General features: G+C 32.3%; 1 protein-coding gene across 1 annotated transcript in view; it reads left to right on the top strand.

The window, feature by feature from the left end:
- Positions 1–369: 369 nt before the first annotated feature.
- LOC111625627 (regulating synaptic membrane exocytosis protein 2-like) overlaps positions 370–2,441 on the top strand; it is a 328,126-nt gene continuing 326,054 nt past the window's right edge. The window contains exon 1 of the mRNA XM_023368831.1: positions 370–1,057. Within this exon, the coding sequence (XP_023224599.1) occupies positions 900–1,057 (158 nt within the window). The 5' untranslated portion in view covers positions 370–899. The remainder of the gene's footprint in view (positions 1,058–2,441) is intronic.

The raw sequence follows: 2,441 nt of genomic DNA on the forward strand, positions 1-2,441 counted from the left end.
TCTACATAAATTATATTTTGAGTTATTTTCTTTTTAAATATACATATATGTTTTTTCTTTCTTTTTTTCTCCACCGCGTGAATAAATATGAAACGAGCGCTTCTCTACAAAAATCGTGAACTGCGCTGCAAAGTGACATTTACAGGGGCAACTGACATTTATATATTGGCGCACAATCTTATTCTAAATATGTTTAGAATGCGTGATAATCAAAAAATGCCATTACGGATTAAAACAGCGCGTTTTGTGTTCGTCTCGTAGTTTTTTCCAATTAAAACCTTATTTAAGATAATTAAATTTATCACTTAAGTAGAGAAAAATATAATTTTTATATTAATAAACGACAAAGATATTCATAGAATTTGTTTTTCAAATTGTGGACTTTATCGCTGACGTCAATGATATTCGTTTTGGTCGTTGGTCGATAGTATGACGTCATTTAACAATCCCTCCTTACTACGTCACAAACGAGGTATGGGTAAGCGATGTACATTCACAGCAGAAGGGGGAACAGCATCGGCCTTGTCGCCGGTAGCTGTGATGCGATTTTCCGGGTATGTGCTGTGCAACTGTTGGGGATTGTTTCTGTTATCTTCCCTGACTTACATGTTTCCCCCCAGAACCATTGAGAAAGACGTAGAAGTTGTTTGTGTCACGGTCGAAACGGATAATGGAATCTCGCTGATGTCGTATGTGTGCTGGTGACTTCAATACAATTCAGTAATGGCGAATACAGCAAGATACGGCAGCCATCGCCTATCATCGCCTATCACAAAAGTCTGTTGTGTTACAGTATCGAGTTGCTACTATTAATTTGTTCAGTTCTGACTCCAACGAATCGGTATACATCGGTTAGTGATTTTAGATGTGACGATAGGTCTTCCAAAGCATATAGCACAATGACGACGGAAAAAAAAGGACCAGGTATTGGACCGGTGGCTTCGATGGCACCACCCGTTCCAGATCTCAGCCATTTGACAGAGGAAGAAAGGAGAATAATAGAATCCGTTATGGCCAGACAGAAAGAGGAAGAGGATAAAGAAATGGAAATACTCAGGTAAATCGCAGATTTTTATATTACTTTACAAATGTATATTTAAAAAAAAAATGTAATTATCAAGACCGAGATTTGCAAAGTACTGCAGAATAATAATACATGTTCGGATTATCGAAAAGCAGACGTTGGTAACTAACAATAAAACGAGGCTTATGTCAGTTTAATCTTCCTCTTTCAATATCACTAGGAATAATACTTTACAGCTTTCTTATATTGCGGATTACATTAAATTCTTAGGTCTAGAAAAACTCTCATTTTTCTCACTTCTTAAATTTTAATTTTCGGTTATTATATTTTCCTCTTGTTTTCTAAGCTTATATTTCGGCTTTCTTTCCTAGTGATATTGATTAATGATGTTAATTAAGCGGTGAATTTTATGATTTTTCACTTTATTAATTACGTTAGATTTATTATTTCTTTACTTTTGTATATGTATGATTATATTTTCCTCTTGTTTTCTAAGCTTATATTTCGGCTTTCTTTCCTAGTGATACTGATTAATGATGTTAATTAAAATAAATTAGAATTAAATAGTGCAATACTTTGCGTAACGAAGCGCACTTTTCCTGGTTAGACGGATTTCGTTTATTTCATTGCAAAGTATCGAATTACTTTCTGTAAACTCTTATCCAAGGACTTAAAAGCTTCCGTAAGTAAGACACTGACGTTTTGTCATCCGGTGTAGTTACTGTATTTAGGAGGTCGAATTCGGGAGTACGTTGACCCCGAGATTAGACGTTCAGAGAATGTTGGTGGGGATGACGCATAACTTTTTTTTTTTTTTTAACTATTGTTTTTCGATATTCCTTTGGAAAATAGTTTTACTTTAAACCCATAAAACATTTACTACGTACTTGAAATTTCTATTGTTTCGTTTACGCATTTCTTATCTACCGAATGATTTTAAGAATATTTCCTCCTTTCTACTGGAAAATTCAATTTTTCCTCTCGTTGTAATTATTGGAAACTTTCGAAAGCAAACAACCGTTTTTTAATACCGAATATATTAATTTATAAATCATTTACAGTTTATTTATAACTATTATCTCCTATTAGAACAATGGTATTATCTTTTTTTTATCGTTGTAAATTTTTTAAATCGCAGTTTTAACTTACAAAGACGAGAAATTAATTATGAAATATCGTAAAAGTAAAACTGAAAATAAAAGATTTTTTTATTATAAATAATAATGATATCGGCATTCGATGAAATAATAAAATTATCGAAGTTATTTGTGTTCTTGTTTCCAAGCGATGAGACTGGCTTTAATTATAAAGAACGGCTTTGATACGTATACTCTAATTAATAAGGAACGACTACGCTAATAAAAGTGTACGACATATTTGTTTACATTATATATATATATATATATATATTTTTTTA

This window comes from Centruroides sculpturatus, unplaced genomic scaffold (assembly GCF_000671375.1).
Source record: "Centruroides sculpturatus isolate CEXI.00-Female unplaced genomic scaffold, Cexi_2.0 scaffold356, whole genome shotgun sequence".
NCBI lineage: Eukaryota > Metazoa > Arthropoda > Arachnida > Scorpiones > Buthidae > Centruroides > Centruroides sculpturatus.